The sequence below is a fragment of the Manihot esculenta genome, chromosome 13 (genome assembly GCF_001659605.2).
Source record: "Manihot esculenta cultivar AM560-2 chromosome 13, M.esculenta_v8, whole genome shotgun sequence".
Classification (NCBI taxonomy): domain Eukaryota; kingdom Viridiplantae; phylum Streptophyta; class Magnoliopsida; order Malpighiales; family Euphorbiaceae; genus Manihot; species Manihot esculenta.
The window spans coordinates 34,056,715-34,070,956 of NC_035173.2; the positions used below are offsets into that span (position 1 = coordinate 34,056,715).

At 35.7% G+C, this 14,242-nt stretch overlaps 2 protein-coding genes across 2 annotated transcripts in view; one reads left to right on the forward strand and one right to left on the reverse strand.

Annotated features, from left to right (window-relative positions):
• Positions 1–8,869, forward strand: part of LOC110630393 — a 56,089-nt gene extending 47,220 nt beyond the window's left edge. Inside the window, exons 29-36 of the mRNA XM_021777868.2 lie at positions 4,831–4,937; positions 5,010–5,158; positions 5,643–5,725; positions 5,805–5,900; positions 6,055–6,177; positions 7,023–7,106; positions 7,511–7,654; positions 8,215–8,869. Of these exons, the coding sequence (XP_021633560.1) occupies positions 4,831–4,937; positions 5,010–5,158; positions 5,643–5,725; positions 5,805–5,900; positions 6,055–6,177; positions 7,023–7,106; positions 7,511–7,654; positions 8,215–8,550 (1,122 nt within the window). The 3' untranslated portion in view covers positions 8,551–8,869. The remainder of the gene's footprint in view (positions 1–4,830; positions 4,938–5,009; positions 5,159–5,642; positions 5,726–5,804; positions 5,901–6,054; positions 6,178–7,022; positions 7,107–7,510; positions 7,655–8,214) is intronic.
• A 3,714-nt stretch (positions 8,870–12,583) lies between these two features.
• On the reverse strand, positions 12,584–14,242 carry LOC110629133. Its single transcript, XM_021776044.2, has 5 exons — positions 14,083–14,242; positions 13,939–13,991; positions 13,299–13,475; positions 13,092–13,172; positions 12,584–13,012 (listed from the first exon to the last, which is right to left on the reverse strand). Exons 1-5 carry the CDS (start codon positions 14,137–14,139, stop codon positions 12,844–12,846), a joined length of 537 nt encoding a protein of 178 aa, XP_021631736.1. The 5' UTR covers positions 14,140–14,242; the 3' UTR covers positions 12,584–12,843.

Here is a 14,242-nt window from a genome sequence, read left to right on the forward strand (position 1 = left end):
CAAATAATAATTATAGAGATAACTAAGGATCCTAATCAAATCAAATCATATCTCTAGAATCAGTAAATAAGTCAACACTTCCCCTCAAGTTGGTGCAAAAATATCGCACATTCTCAATTTGTAAATCAGATTATGGTAGATCTTATTGTTAAGCTCTTCAATAAACATATCCACAAGTTGTCTAGTAGAAGTCACATGAATTAAGTTCAAAACACCGTCTGTTAATTTTTCTTTAATGAAGTGCCGATCAATCTCAATGTGCTTCGTCCGGTCATGTTGAACTGTATTTTGTGCTATACTGGTAGCAACTTTGTTGTCACAATACAAAGTTTTCTTATCTCTCTCGGGCAACCTCAACTCCTCCAATAACTTCTGCAACCATAAGAGTTCACACACACCTTGGGCCATTGCTCTGAATTCTGCTTCAGCACTTGACCGAGCAACAACACTTTATTTTTTACTCTTTCAGGTGACAAGGTTCCCTCCCATAACTGTACAGTAGCCAGAGGTGGATCTCCTGTCATCGAGAGATTTTGTCCAATCTGCATCTATAAAAACTTCAACTCGGAGATGACCATGTTTGGAGCAAAGAAGTCCTTTCCCTAGCGCAGACTTTAGGTATCTCAAAATGCGAAGTACAGTCTAGTCTCGCGAGGGTCATGCATGAATTAGCTGACTAAGCTAACAGTATAGGTTATATATGGTCGAGTGTGTGAGAGATAAATCAACCTTCCTACCAATTTCTGATATCTTTCAATATCCACAAATTCACCAATTCCTGCTTCTAGTTTGTGATTACTTTCAATGGGAGATTCTGTTGGTTTACATCCCAACATACCAGTTTTTTCCAAAAGATCTAGAATGTACTTTCTTTGGGAGATGATGATTTCTTTTTCTGATCTAACCACCTCAAATCCTAGGAAATATTGTAGTTTTCCTAGATCTTTGATTTCAAATTCTTGAGCCAACAACCTTTTTAGTTGAGCCATTTCCTCTTTGTCATCACCTGTCACTACTATATCATCAACATACACAATAAGAAGGGTGATCTTACCCTTGTGATGTTTGATAAACAGAGTGTGATCAGCATTGCTCTGTTGTTAACCAAAGGACATTATGACTCTGCTAAATCTGTCAAACCAAGCTCTAGGAGATTGTTTTAGCCCATACAAAGCTTTTTTTAACCTGCACACCTTGTCTTGTGTCTTCTCATCAGCGAATCCAGGAGAGATTTCCATAAACACGTCTTCCTCTAAATCTTCGTAGAGGAAAGCATTCTTCACATCAAACTGTTGCAAGTCCCCGTCCAAGTTGGTTGCGCAAGATAATAGGACTCTAATTGAGTTCATTTTTGCAAGCGGGGCAAATGTTTCTTGATAATCTACTCCATAGATTTGTGTGAATCCTTTAGCAACCAATCTGGCCTTGAACCGTTCAATTGTGCCATCAGTTTTGTGTTTTACCGTGAACACCCGCTTACAGCCAACGAGTTTCTTCCCAAGTGGAAGAGTGACAAGCTCCCAGATCTCATTTTTAGCCAATGGTTTCATCTTTTCAATCATTGCTCCTTTCCATTTAGGATTTGCAAGAGCTTCCTTCCAATTCTGTGAAATAGACTCAGAGGAAATAGACAAGGCAAAGGCTCTATAGGAGGGAGACAAAGATTCATAAGAAACAAAATTAGAAATAGGATGTTTAGTACAAGATCTGACCCCTTTTCTTTGTGCAATAAGTTTATCTAAGTCATTGGAGCATTCAAGAGTTGTGGGTAATTCAACAGAAGAAGATTCTTGACTCTGAGTAGACTGCATAATGCTTCTTATGTCTTGTCTCTCCTCGAATACCTCCTCAAATCTGGCTTGTCTAAACGTCTAATTCTCTCTCTCTGATTGGACATCTCCCTCTGTTTACTGGAACTCAAACTCTCTAGCTGAATCATATAATTCAGAATCACAGAATTTGGGATCACCTCTTCTTGCTCATTATTCTCCTCCTAAAGAGTTGAGTGGGTGGTACTGAAGTAGAGTTCAGTTTCTCGAAAGGTAACATCCATACTGACAAAATATTTCCTAAATAGACAGTGATAACACCTATATCCCTTCTGTATCAGAGAATACCCAATAAACACACATTTAAGGGCCCTGGGGTCCAACTTCCCTGTCGTCCTAGTAGGGACAAAGCAAACACACCCAAATACTTTTGGTGGAACAATGTATGAATTCTTCCCTAATAGAACATTCAAAGGACTCATAAAGTCAAGGGACTTGAGGGGCATTATATTGATAAGATAAGCAGTTACAAGGACTGCGTCTCCCCAATATGCTTTGAGTAGATTCATGGTGAACATAAGAGATCGAGCTACCTTCAATAGATGCCTATTTTTCTTTTCAGCAACGTCATTTTGAACACTAGTATAAGGACAACTAATCTGGTGTATTATCCCAGTATTCTCCAAATAAGCAGAAAAATTATTATCTATGTATTCTCTTCCATTATCAGTTCTCAAAATTTTCACCTTAGTATCAAATTGAGTACAAATCATCTTATGAAAAGATTGAAAACAAGAAAAGATATCACTTTTAGCTTTAATCAAATAGACCCAAGTCATTCGAGTGCAACAATCAATAAAGTTGACAAACCATCAATTACCAAATAAGGAGACAGTTTGAGTAAGCCCCCAAATATCAGAACTATTCACACCAGAATCAATAATCCATGGAACATTATCAAGAGAGGAAGCATTACCTGATTTTACAAAGTTAGATGTGGCACTGGAGAATGAAAAGGTGTCAATATGAGACAGGAGGCACTTGAGACTCTGAATTTCATTAGAGGAAAGGAACTCAGTCGATGTTGTCTCCTTAAAGGGCTCCTCCACAATTTCTGCTAAATTAGCGTGAGTTCTGGAGATACCTCATTTCCCCCCACGGCCTCTAGTGGGACAATCATGTAACTTCCAACAAGTCTCCTTGGTATGCCTCGGTTTCCCACAATAGTCACAATGTTGATGATCTTTCTCAAAATTAGGAGGTTGCTATATGCTCAAACTAGTAGTCAGCTGAGCCTTTTCAACTGGTATAGTATAGAGCATAGCATGTCGACGACTTTCCTCTTGTTGAACATGGGCTTTGGCCTCTTCTAGAGAAGAAAAAGGATTTCTTCCAAACATTTAGACCCGAATTGGATCATACCCGTTATTCAACCTTGCAAAAAAATCATAGACCCGCTCTTTTTCAATTATTCTCCTAAATTTGATTGCATCTCCAGTGCAGTCTGCTTGGAAGCCTTGATAGTAATCAAGTTCCTGCCATAAGATACATAACTCAGAATAAAATTGGGATAGTCATTTCTCCTTACTTAGTAGCATGGATCTTATTCCGAATATCATAAATTTGGACATCATTCCTAATCTTGGAATAAATTAAGGACAAGGCCTTCCATATTTTTGCAGTAGTATCAATTAACAAATAGGACTTAGAGATGTGAGGTTACATAGAGTTAAGTAGCCATTTCATAACAAGAAAATTATCCGAGTCCCATTGAAGAAAATCTGGATCACTCTCATCTGGTTGCTTCTTATTACCAGTAATATAGCCCTGCAGTCCTCTAGCCTTGATAAACAACAAATAAGACCTTGACCAAGCAAGATAATTGGTTTCATCAAGTTTTATAGAACTAATTTGCAAGGAAGGATTATCAGAGTTAGGAATCGAGACCCTTTTACCTTCTGCCATTGAGAACTGTTTACCTTCTGCTATGGTAAAGACAAATGAACCGTGAAAGAATAGGGGTTACCCAAGATTGTATACACAAGAGAGCCAACCGAATCACAAAAAAACTGGGTAGTAGCATGAGAAAGTCGGAAAGACGGTCGAAATCGTCGCCGGAGTGATTGGAGCGGCGAAGCAGCATCAGGCAATGTATCACGCAGCGGGAAGGGAAGGCGCATGAGCCTCACGCGTGGGCTTTTCCAGCGTCGGAGCTGGCGGACGAGCCTGTGATGGTCCAGCAATTCCCTTGGTGTCAGAGGTGAGAGGTGGAAAGCCTCCTAGATGGGTTAGTATAAAAAAGGTAAATCTAGGATTTTGAAACCCTAAAGAGGAAAAAATTGAATTTAAACTCTAAAATCAAGAAAAGGGTTCTGATAAGGAAAATGTTCTGATACCGTGAAGAATTTTGAGGAAGTTTTGGAGTATTCTTCTTTACAATTGGTTTACATGACTATTTATACACAAATAATTATATTTAAACAGGAAGCAAATAATCAAATAATAATTAAAAATCCTAATCAAATCAAATTATATCCCTAGAATCAGCAAATAAGTCAACACAATTAATAACTTGAAATGGCTTTTTTTTATTGTTGAAATCAAGGGCCAAGGAATGTCCATTAGTAAATAGGCAGGTCCCATGCTGAACTATGCTTGAAAGTCCATCACACCTAAGCTCTTTTATTTGTTTGGTTTGCCAACACGTATATGCTCTTTTAATTTTTTATTTTTATTTTCGTATAATGCAGATGAGACTTATTCTTATAAGTCATATTTCAACATAAATAAAAGTTTAGTGTTTGGATCTAAAAGATAGAATTTCTATAATTAGATAAGTCATCATTCAGTTCTGTTTTTCATATTGAATATTTTAACCTCTACCCATAAAAAATATTTTTCAGAACACCTTAGATTTAGTGGTTGGAATCTCAACTGCAATATGCTGGTCCTAGCCACTAACCCAAATGGGGCCTTTATCTCTTGCGTTTAGATGTGCAGAGCTTATTTTGGTGCTATATTGTCTGAGTTATTTGTTTTCCCTCCTTTTGCTCTTCTATAGGTTCCACCCATAAAAAATATGGTTGTGGAGCTCAACGGGGTACTGGTTACTCATGCTTTGATAACTGTGCGTGAATTATGCATCAGATGTGCACGACATTATTCCTGGTAAGCCTCTGCATAAGCATTTAATTCTTTATATAATTAGAATTATGTCCTGAAATTGCCTCAATTATCCAGGTATGCAATGAGGGCCATCTATATTGCAAAAGGAAGTCCCTTGCTTCCACCAACTTTTGTGTCCATATTTGATGATCTGGCTTCATCTTCTATTGATGTTTTCTTTGATCCTTCCCGTGCCTTAATAAATCTTCCTGGTCTCACACTAGGTAATTATTTGGCAAGATTTCTTATTTTGAGATGTGTAATACACTTTTTTGTAATTAAATTAAGCTTGGTGCGCACTTCTGTAGTTCTCAGTATCTATTGTATTGTGATTGTCCTCAAGAACTAGAGATATATGCGCGCAAAATTCACATGCATCAGGGCAATGGATTACCATAGCTGGGAAATCAAACTTGTTCCTCTATTAATTCGCATTGCCTCTGCAACCCCTGTCATCTTTTCTGAAATATGCTGAGAATTGTCTTCTAGGAACCATTATAAACTGGCATAACCTAAGTTTTAAAAAATGATGTTGACATTGATGCTATTGTTTCCATGTTCCTTTGTGTTATTTTGTCTTTTTGTCTGCTAACTATACCTGTTTCTTAGAGCCATCAGGTGCCTTTAGATGCATATGCTTACATGTGCATGTTACAGTGGCTTTCTTTGGTTCTATTACTTGATTTTTATACTGCTTGTTGAGGACAGGTACCTTCAAATTCATCAGTAAATCTATTTATGGTAAAGGGTTCTCAGGGACAAAGCGCTACTTCGGTGATCTGGAAAAAACTGTATGTTTTGCCTTTTGCAGTTATAGATAAGGTCTCTGTGACACTCACACGAGGTATTAATTACATGTTTGCTTTGCAGCTGAAAACAGTGGGGTCTAATGTGCTATTTGCTGCTGTTACTGAAATATCAGACTCTGTTCTCAAGGGAGCAGAAGCAAGTGGTTTTGATGGAATGGTATTAATCTATCTTCTCCCGAATCCTTGTGAATATTTTCCTTACATTTTTTTATTTATTCATGGTACTAATGCTAATAAAAAGGATTTGAAAATTAGAATTAACTGTTGGAAATACCAACATTGACATTTTCTCTATATATGTTATAATCAAGGTAACTGGATTTCACCAAGGAATTCTGAAATTGGCTATGGAGCCTTCACTGCTGGGGACTGCTCTGATGGAAGGTGGCCCAAACAGGAAGATCAAGCTTGATAGAAGTCCTGGGGCTGATGAGGTAATTACCTTTATGTAGTTCAATGATGGTTGTATAGAATTTGTCCTTTTTCTTTCAGGGTAGCTCTATTCTTCAATGAATTTCAAGTGTGCACTAGTCATTCCTCCGTCGCAAATCCAGGAAAACATCTATATGTTGGTTCAGCGGGAGAGAATTTAAGCGAGTGAAACTATAATATTGTTAAATTTGGGCCAGGCCTAACTCACTCCAAAAGCTAGCTCAAGGGGGAAGAGTGCCTATGGCCCATATAAGGGGCACATTACCCCTTTCCACAACCGATGTGGGATTCAACACACCCCCTCAAGCCCAGAATTTTTATTGGTGCGTGGCACATTTATAGGGCGCCCAATATCGGATGGGGAGGCTCTGATACCATGTTAAATTTGGGCCAGGCCTAACTCACTCCAAAAGCTAGTTCAAGGGGGAGGAGTGCCTATGGCCCATATAAGGGGCACATTACCCCTTTCCACAATTGACGTGGGATTCAACACATCCCCTCACGCCCAGAATTCTTACTGGTGCGTGGCACATTTATGGGGTGCCCAATATCGGATGGAGAGGCTCTGATACCATGTTAAATTTGGTCTAGGCCTAACACACCCCAAAAGCTAGCTCAAGGGGAGGAGTGCCTATGGCCCATATAAGGGGCACATTATCCCTTTCCACAACCGATGTGGGATTCAACAAATATTAAGGAGCATATTTTCTCACATAGAAAACAATTGGGGAAGCCCATTCTTCTTATGTTGATTTGCGTTTATGATTGCCGGCACTTATTGAACCTAACAGACTACTTGCTTTATGGTGAGCTACTGAGTACTGACTGGTTATTTGGAATATTGCAGTTATACATTGAAGGTTACCTGCAAGCTATGTTGGATTCAATGTATAGGCAGGCATATCTGAGAGTCAGTGTGATAGACGATCAGGTAATTATTCAAGGGAAAGTTAAAGATATATGATCTGATGTTGATTCCTTGCTGGTGAACTGGGTGCATAAAAATCAGAATGTATAAAACTCCCAAGAGGTGAAAATCATGTGTAATGACAGATAGTTGATGTATGTTTACTGCAAAACTGCAACTTAAAACTTGATGGTTAATTTTTTTCTCCTTTTATTTTTCCTTCTGCTTCATACAATGCTGGAAATCCTTAGTAATTATAAAATATTGAGCTTCAAAGATGTTATGATATGTTTTCCTAATGGGGAAATCACAATTTTGAATTGTTTTCAAACTGAATGTACCCCAAAGTATTAGTGTAATGCGGTGTTGATGGTTTTGGTAACCCTTTTATGTTTTCACATTGATTTATACTTTGCTTGTGCACTTAGGTGCTCCTCAAAAACCTACCACCCAACACTGCCCTCATAGATGAGATTGTGGATCATGTGAAAGGGTTCCTTGTAAGCAAGGCATTGTTAAAAGGAGATCCTTCAACATCTTCTCACCCTTCCCGTCATCTTCAAAGGGAAAGTGTAAGTGGCCCCACTTTATGTTTCTCTTCTTTTACCTGTCATTAGGTGTTGTAGGACATACAAATGGTGGTAATTCTGAAAACAGTTGATCTACTAGCATTAAGGAACAATTAAGCAGACCAAATCTTCTGTGCCTCAAAGTTTAGCAGGAATTTTGATAAAAGGAATCGTGCATAAAACCAAAATTGGATAGTTGCTTGTTAGTTTTATGCATGCTTGATTAATTTGTGGAAGTTGATGGTTATCAATGTTAATATGCTGTCAAATTAACCTGTGTAATCATTTTCAGCCCCTCGTTATCTTCTTTGGTTTTCAAATGGAAGTTTATACATATGATGGATTGGGTTTGCTCAACCAACGTTCTTGGGATGATCCTTACTAGATATTTTAAAGTTCTTAATTTCATCCTTCCCACCCTCAATTAGATTGAGATTATGCATGTATATTTGTATGTGTAAAGCTGTTTGTTTATAACTCACCGATGCTGATTACTGCTGAAGTTTGACCCCTTAAATGTTAGGAAAATAAAAAAGAAATGATAATTGAAATCTTTACTACAGGAATGGAAAATCGGACCAACTCTGATCACATTGTTTGAACACCTGTTTGTGAGTTTTGCAATTCGCATGCTGAGAAAGCAAACTGGTAAGCTAATGGCCAATATCAAGTGGAAAAAAGAATCAGGGACTGATGATAGTAAAGCAATAGACCATGCGGACGCCCCTGAACAGCAGCAGACGTTCATATGGAGATGGGGCATTGGTAAGTTTGTGTTTTCAGGCATCTTAGCATATATTGATGGACGGCTATGTCGTGGTATTCCTAATCCTATAGCACGAAGAATAGTTAGTGGCTATTTGTTAAGTTTTCTTGACAAAAGCGACAACAACAAATAGCAGCATAAGGCTATTGATAGATAGACATCTTTGTTTTCTTCTACCTTGTCCTTAAAATGACATGGTGAAAAGTGGTAAAGAAAATTTTAGATATTAATGTGGAGTTGATTTTAAACAAAAGCAAACAGTGAAAAGAAAAAGATCTATGTAGTTTATATCAACTAGTTGGAGATTAAGGCTTAGTTGTTATTACTTCTCTAATTCTCTTTAACTTTCCTGTTGAATTTGGAATTTACATGTGAAATCCAGAAATTGGTGGGTGTGTGGTCATGTTATAATCAAATAAAAGCATTATCATGATACTTGAGATTATTGTCAATATCCAATGCTGAAAATGAAAATGGCAAAATGCTGAAAAGCAAGGATGCTCTGCAAAATCCAATTTGTCTGTGTTCATACACTCTGGAAAAACGATACAGTGATGTTGTAACGATCAGGTCAGCTGTAAAGAGACATTTCTACTCTCTTTTCAGAATAAAAAGAGAGATTTAAGCTAAAAAAGGGAAGAATATGCCCCTCGTTTATTCCTTTTTACTGAATCGCCCATTGTTTTTCGCTTGGGATTTTCTCTTTTTCTTTACTTATTTATTCAGTAAATAGGGGAGTTCCTTTTTTTTTTTACCTTTTAAATAATGGGGAACTTCCTTTATTGTTTGGTTATATGTAATAAATGATACATTCCCATGAAAATTTCTTTTATATCAGAATGTAAATTTTGCTTCTAATAAAAATAAATTAAGTCCTTGTGTGTAATGACGTGTCATCAATTACCAGAATAATTTATCTGCTTTCATAAGTTGGTGTAGACTAGACTAATACGCATCTCTAGACTTGCATATGAATGTTATATTTGTTATTTTCTTATTTTTTAAACTGATCTTAATGAATTATTTTGAAGTTTTAAAAATAATTGTAATACTGTTAAATTAGTATCAAGTGTTGTACATACGATTCGTAAACACATCCTCCTTGAGATTTTTCTCTTCCAACTTCATCCTAGCAAAGGTAGCTGGCTGAGGAAAGTTTCCTGTGTCCTAAAACCAGCAGATGAGTTATGGGCTCCGCAATACAGATTCAACATAAAAAGTTGGAAAATTGTATAGCGACTTATTTGGATTGAATGCAATGGATGTGCATTGAAGTGGTCGACAAGTCCGCTGGATGAGTACATGGGTTCACTCTGCCCATAGTTCATGGGAATGCTCGGGACTCGCCGTTTTAAGGATAAAACTTCACCCTTTTCAAAAAAATATACATGCATTTAAGAGATTTTAGAAAATTTTAATTTTTAATTTAGTAAAATTAATCATTTAATCACTTTAAAAGTAATCAGTCCATCTTGTCAAATTATTTTTAGTATTTTTTAAACATTAAATAATTAATACCTTTATTTATTTTAATATCTCATCAAAATTGAAATTTTTCTAATTTTTCTAAAAGTTGATCGAAAAAGTTTTATTTGCTTAATTTTTTTTTATCCACTATTTAAATCCTCGATAGTTCCAAAGCACTATACTAGTTTTGTTTAGTTTTGTTTTGTGAAGTCAAAGCTATTAATTATATGTAAAATACTTATTGTTTTTAATTAATTTAGAGTTAATGATAAAAAAAAACCTCCATCATTTTTATAATTACATGGTTAATTAAATTTTATACTTTTATATTTATTTTAATTATATTTTGATGAATTGCCACGAAATTTAAAGTATAATTAATTATAATAAAAAATTAGAGTTTAATTTATAAATTTTTAAAGTTTAAATACAATTATAAATTTTTTTTAAAATTAGAATTTTTATTATTTTTTTAAATTAAAATTTATAATATTAAAAAAATAATTTATATTATTATTATTATAAATTTTTTAATTTTATCAATAATTTAATATATCAATTTATTTTAATTTAATTTAAATTAATTTATATTTTTTCACTTTTTGATGAATTCGCCTCATATTTTTTTTTCAAGTTTAATCAATCATTTTTCAGTCGCATTATCCATACAAAATATAACTAATATATATATTAATTATAAATGAGTATATAAAAAGTGAATATAATAACTTATTTAGAATTTTAGTTGAAATATAAAATTAATAATTTATTTTAAGAATATAAAATAATAAAATAGTTATAATTATTTTTTAATATATTTTTAAAATAATATTCTTTTTACTTTTAATCATATTATTAGTTATATATTTTTTAAGAAAACTTTAATACATTTTAGTTTATAAATTTTTTAAACAGCTGCTTTTTAATATTTTAAAATGTTGTTTTACGAGAAATAAGTTCAAAACTTTTAGCAAAATAAAATTTTTATTGGAAATATATTCTTAAGGTATTAAAATTAACTTAATATTATATTTCATGTATTTTAGATATAAACTTCAAAATAATAAAAAAAAAATTGTGTTCACATACATGGCAAAATACATTCACGCTTTCAGGAACCCACTGATTTTGGATTCCCAACCAAAACAGCAAAACCAAAACAAGAGCTCCAGCTGAAACAGCACCCTTTTCTCTATATATAAACATGAAGCATCTACCCTTTCCACTCTCATACATCTCAATTCTCAATCAATACCCACTTCACTTCTCCGAACAGAAACAAATGTCTTTTGTGATTTCTCAGTCCCAGCAATCTCTCTCAGCAGAGGACAGAGAAAATCAACTACAGCTTGGCCCTATTAGCACCCAGATTCACTTAAAATCATCATCATCATCAAATCAAGCTTCCTCCTCCTCAGTCATGGATAGAGAAGTTATCCTCAGGCGCATCCGCCACCATAAAACCTTGAAAAAGGTTCAAAATGCTTTTCAAGCTCTGATTAGCAGCTCAGAACATGAGAACATGGTTTCAAAAAACCGGCAGAGGTGGTTGGACCATGAGGACTGCTTCTCCTCCCCTTGAGCTTATGTCTTCCTTTGCTTTGCTGAAGGGTTCCCATCACACGTATATCTGTGACGCTTAAAGGCTGAAAAGACATGGAGGCATTAACAAATGTACTTCCACTATTATTTTTAATGAGTACGAGTACGACTATGATTTATGGAATTGCTAGCTCACTCATGACTAATTCTGTGGAAAGTAAATCTCGATATGTTGCAACATAAAAGAGAGATGTGAAATTTATTGTCTTCCAAAAATTATTAATTCTCACATAGCTATGAATGATCGTCTCTCCACAGCCATAGACACCACCAGCTTTCTAAATTCAAACGTATAAATTCTGAAAAAGGCTGTTCTTACTTCTTAGGATGACCACAACAAACTGCAATCTCATCAAACGGTCATTATCACAACAATAGGGTGCAACAAAGTGATCCTGCAAGTCTAACTTTGAGGTCCCAATGAGATTAATTTGTGCAATGATTTCATTTCCTTCACAGTTTCTGTCACACATGGGTCATAGATCCTGTAACCACAGTTGGTCATTCGGTCTCCCGAGGATGGACAGAAACTTAAGACTCCCAAAGGTTATTAGCACAAAGCGCAAGCCAAAGATACCCCACCAGTGAGTATGCAGAGAGAAGTATATGCTCAAAGAGAAATATCCTTGTGTATATACTCAAGTTGCATACATAAGGATGAAGGATCCGCAAAATTATACGCACTGGATTGGAATCTAGGAGATCACTGAACCATGATCTCGTGAAGGGAAGCACTTGCTAGGTACACTGCTGGTTGATAGGAGATACACTTATGCAGAATAAGGTGATCTCTTCCAAATAAACAGTATTCTTGCACATAAAAAAGACAAAGAGAACCATATTTCTCCCAAGTTCCTATAGGATAAAAGCATAATTGGGATGCATTGTTCGATCAAATAGACCGTGCCTTTAATACTTTAATAGACTTGCCACATATATCCATCTTAAGATTTTCATCATACCGGAACTCATATAGGTAAGTTAATAGTGGTTGACAATCACAAGAAGCTCAGGTAAGCAAATAGTGGTTGCCAATCACAAGAAGCAACTGGTCCACGTTTTAAATCAACAACATAACTAAAAACACATGATGGACATTCTCGAGAATCAAAAATCAATAATTATGGCCATAAAGGGTTCATCTATTACAAAAGTGCACTTTAATAAAGCTAATGCTTATGGGCAATCAAATAATTGCTTCAATATGGTATTAACCGTATAGAGGCCTGCAATGCAATTAGCTACAAATCAAAGGCATACCTCTGGCCTTTTCTAGGTGATGAATTGACTTATGTCTTACATAGGCTTTGCGGTGCCCAGTTTCACAATGGACAGAACAAGAGCATACACAAGATTGTTATTTCTTACTTAACAAGCCAGAAGTAGAAATGAGGCGAAGTGCTTGGTTGGAGTTGTTCAAAACAGAAGATGATCTTGAAACCTGCATTTTCTTTTTCTTGAGGAAGTCCAAGGAGTTCTGTAAACATTGAGGAGGTGACATCTCTTTCAAAATAACAGTCTCCATTCTGCAAATCACAATTCAAGAACATAATTATTCTATTTCAAAATATATCTTACAAAAGTTCTCTTTTAATTATGCCTCACCCTGAGCTTTTGGGCTTTTTCTTTCTTGGAGGGAGCTTTGCGTCAACCTTCTCATCCTCTGAGTCTGATAAGAAAACCTTCCTGCCCACAGAAAAAATCATCCTGGTTAAAATCCTTCATGCATACATGAATAACCCTAAATGCTACTGCACAAGGGGTGTGTGCACATGAGCAGAAACAAGACCAAGAGTAAGAGAGGCTTCATACTTCTCACGAGCTGCAAGCAGTTGAACAATGTCATTTGGTAGCATCCCCTCAGTACCCAAAGACTCCTTTTCTGTTTCAGCTTCCATTACATCCTGTACACTTTCATCTCCTTTAGATGGTCGTGGTGTTTTTCTTTGTGCCCATAGTCTGCGACGTTCTTTACCCTCACGAACAATTCTATACAACAGAATATTTTACATTTATAAACTATAATTACTGCATTGAAACGTGTTTTCAGAAGTAAGCTAAGCCTCCCTTGCTTTGGAAGATAAAGCTTTATTTATGGAAATATTTTGTAAGAAATATATACATTTATGAGGAAATACTCATTATCACTCCTTCAATATGAGACTGAAAATCAATTAGAACGTATGCCTAGCACTTGGAAAACAATGAATATAAAATACTAAGAAAATGTATCTATCACACAAGCAGTTTTATGCGTTAAGCTTTCAGAATCTCTTAACAACTTTTCGAATTAAATTTGCAAACTGTCACCAATAGTCCTTCTATTGGTATCTAAAGCAGACATCCCATCAAGAAAAACCCACAATCAAAAAAGACAGGGGGGGAGGGGGGGTTAAAATAAAGGTTACTCCTCTACAATCCGAGACTTGTAATTAGCGGGAAAAAAGTTAACCTTGTTTTATTTTCTTTTTGAACTTTTCTAATCTCTTCGTCTTGCTGTGTTCCCTGCAAAGAGAACATGTATAAGAGCTCTATTCTATGAAAACAATGAAAAAGTTACGGCCGATTCTAGGAATATAAAGAAAGAGGCTGGAACCTGCTCCGACGTAAACTCCTCCGGTGCGTCGGAATCAGAATCCTCCCTCCCTGACATTTGATTTTGATTCGGATTTCCCTCCTTCCTCTTGAGGAACTTCGATGTCTAGGGTTTTAGATTGGTGCAGCGTCTGAAACTCGGCAGAGAAAAAGGTTCAGCA